The sequence below is a fragment of the Vombatus ursinus genome, unplaced genomic scaffold (genome assembly GCF_900497805.2).
Source record: "Vombatus ursinus unplaced genomic scaffold, bare-nosed wombat genome assembly UNPS02009573.1, whole genome shotgun sequence".
Classification (NCBI taxonomy): Eukaryota; Metazoa; Chordata; class Mammalia; order Diprotodontia; family Vombatidae; genus Vombatus; species Vombatus ursinus.
Window position 1 is genome coordinate 1,964,900 of NW_020949351.1, and position 2,679 is coordinate 1,967,578.

At 40.4% G+C, this 2,679-nt stretch overlaps 1 protein-coding gene across 1 annotated transcript; it reads left to right on the forward strand.

The window, feature by feature from the left end:
• Positions 1–1,277: 1,277 nt before the first annotated feature.
• Positions 1,278–2,283, forward strand: MC5R (melanocortin 5 receptor). The gene has a single exon (XM_027852308.1). It carries the CDS (start codon positions 1,303–1,305, stop codon positions 2,281–2,283), a length of 981 nt encoding a protein of 326 aa, XP_027708109.1. The 5' UTR covers positions 1,278–1,302.
• The last annotated feature ends 396 nt before the right edge of the window (positions 2,284–2,679 follow it).

Here is a 2,679-nt window from a genome sequence, read left to right on the forward strand (position 1 = left end):
GCTGCAACTTCCAACAGCTGGGGGAGAAAGAGTGCTGTCTGGGAACAGAAGTAAGCGCTGAAGACTGGTAAATAGCTACAACTATCTACTGATTTGAAAGCCTGTCGGGAGCAATATGAATCAATTCTTAACTTGTAGGCAAAGAAGTGTGTGAGTAGGAGCTAGTGTGGCTAAGTGAATATTTCTTAAACTGTTCTGTAGGATATTTTGCTAGGGAATATGATTGATTGAACTCCCTTAGAAGGGGCCATGGCTAATTATTTTGCCCATATCTACTGTGTGATTGCAGCTCAATAATCTTTATTGTGATCATTCTCAATAGGAAAAATGATAAAAATCTGAACACCATTTTAAAAACAACGGGAAAACTGTGCTCTGGGTTTAGAGGGCAAAGGGAGTGTTTGGATCACAATGAGCAGAAAGCAGTTGTGTAACTGGGGAAATGAAGTTTCTTTTTCCACAAGATAGTATTTTGGGGGCACTTTCCTGCTCATGTATTTTTATGGAATGAATAAAATGATTTCTCAAGAAATGCCAAAGTAAGATAAGGCAAAATTCAGTGAAGGAAAACAATTTTTAGTCTCCACCCCGCCTCAATTTTCAAAATGCAGATGCAAACCTATGTTTTTGCAGTGATGCAAGGGACCCCAAAGGTGAATGTGATGAAGCTAATGAAATTATATTAATTAGTTATCAAAATTGTGACTTAATCTTATTTGAGAGAGTCAGGATCAATACTGAGAGAGCAGGTGCACATCTATCATTCTGGGTGGGTACTGAGAGAGCAGGTGCACATCTATCATTCTGGGTGGGATTTTTGGGAAGGGTGTACATTCTTCAGACATTTATTTCTTTAGCATAATATCTACTAAATGAGACAGAGAAAGAGAGAGAGAGAGAGAGAGAGAGAGAGAGAGAGAGAGAGAGAGAGAATGAATGAGAATAGAAGGGACAGTAATAGAAGGGACAGAAAGGGAGCAAATCTGTTCTGTTGTTTATGACCTTAATTTTCTTGTAAGTGGGGTAGAAGTAGAAAAGAAAGGGGTATCAGAAAGTCCAATTAAATTCTAGAACACATTACTATAGGCATAATCAAGATTATCAGGGATTTAATAAAGAAGGAGATATACCTAAAAAAGGAACTGTTGGGAATATTTCATTCAATTTGACTGTCTCTGCTGGCTTGAGTTTGCTTTTGTCATGTTGCTCTGTCTTTTTGGTAGGGCTGATTCTCTCTCTGGATCACATTTGCTACCCTGTTTTACAGCAAATTCACTGCAAAGAAGAGAGTCTCTTCCTCTCATGATGAATTCCTCTTTTTATCTGCACACCTTGGATGTCAACTTGAGCTTTTTGGGAGGCAACATGTCAGGACCCATGATCAAGAGCAAGTCATCACCCTGTGAGCAAGTGGGCATAGCTGTTGAGGTGTTCCTGACTCTTGGTATCATCAGCCTGTTGGAGAACATTTTAGTCATCGGTGCCATAGTTAAGAACAAAAACTTGCACTCTCCCATGTATTTCTTTGTATGCAATTTAGCTGTTGCAGACATGCTTGTGAGTGTGTCCAATGCCTGGGAGACCATCACAATATACTTAATAAACAATAAGCATCTGGTGATGGAAGATGCTTTTGTGCGCCATATAGACAATGTATTTGATTCTATGATCTGCATCTCTGTGGTGGCCTCCATGTGTAGTTTGTTGGCCATCGCAGTGGACAGGTATGTCACCATCTTCTATGCCCTGCGCTACCACAACATCATGACAGTGAAGCGATCAGGGGTCATCATTGCATGTATCTGGGCCTTTTGCACTGGTTGTGGCATCATCTTCATCCTTCATTATGAGTCTACTTATGTCATCATTTGTCTCATTACCATGTTTTTCACCATGCTGTTCCTTATGGTATCTCTATATATCCATATGTTTCTCCTGGCTCGGACTCATGTGAAGCAGATTGCAGCCCTGTCTGGCTATAGTTCGGTCCGGCAGAGGATCAGCATGAAGGGGGCCATCACCCTGACAATGTTACTTGGTGTTTTCATTGTTTGCTGGGCTCCATTTTTCCTCCACCTCATCCTAATGATTTCGTGTCCCCAGAACCTTTACTGTGTTTGCTTCATGTCCCACTTCAACATGTACCTCATACTCATCATGTGTAACTCTGTGATTGACCCTCTGATCTATGCCTTCCGCAGCCAGGAGATGAGGAAGACCTTCAAAGAAATTATTTGTTGCTATGGACTAAGAATGACCTGTGGGTTCCCTATCAAGTATTAAAAACACTATTTTTATTCTACTTCTTTTTCTCTCTCATTTCCTTTTTGGACAAAGACACATAGTTGTTGCAGAGGGGTGGTTAGTTTCATAGGCAGGCAAACTACAAATCCAGCTATGTATTAACTTTTCATATGTGCTTTCTTCCAAAATCAGATGCATGTATGAGTTTTTCCCTCTGCTTTGTTTGGAATGCTAATTTATCCTCAATTACCCATCTGTGGCTAATCCATTTAAGATGTCTATTTCAAATTTCCAAATTCCAGGCTGACTTCTTCCTTCCCTTCTTCCCCTCCTCCATCTAATGCCATTTTCCCAGATCCTTGTTGGTGTTGCTTGCTTGGAGAATGAAAACTAACTTTAGCATTGGCCCGAGCAAAACAGAATCAAGGAACTAAA

Excerpts from the sequence above, each read along its gene's own strand:
- MC5R (XM_027852308.1), top strand. The coding sequence starts at position 1,303 with ATGATGAATTCCTCTTTTTATCTGCACACCTTGGATGTCAACTTGAGC.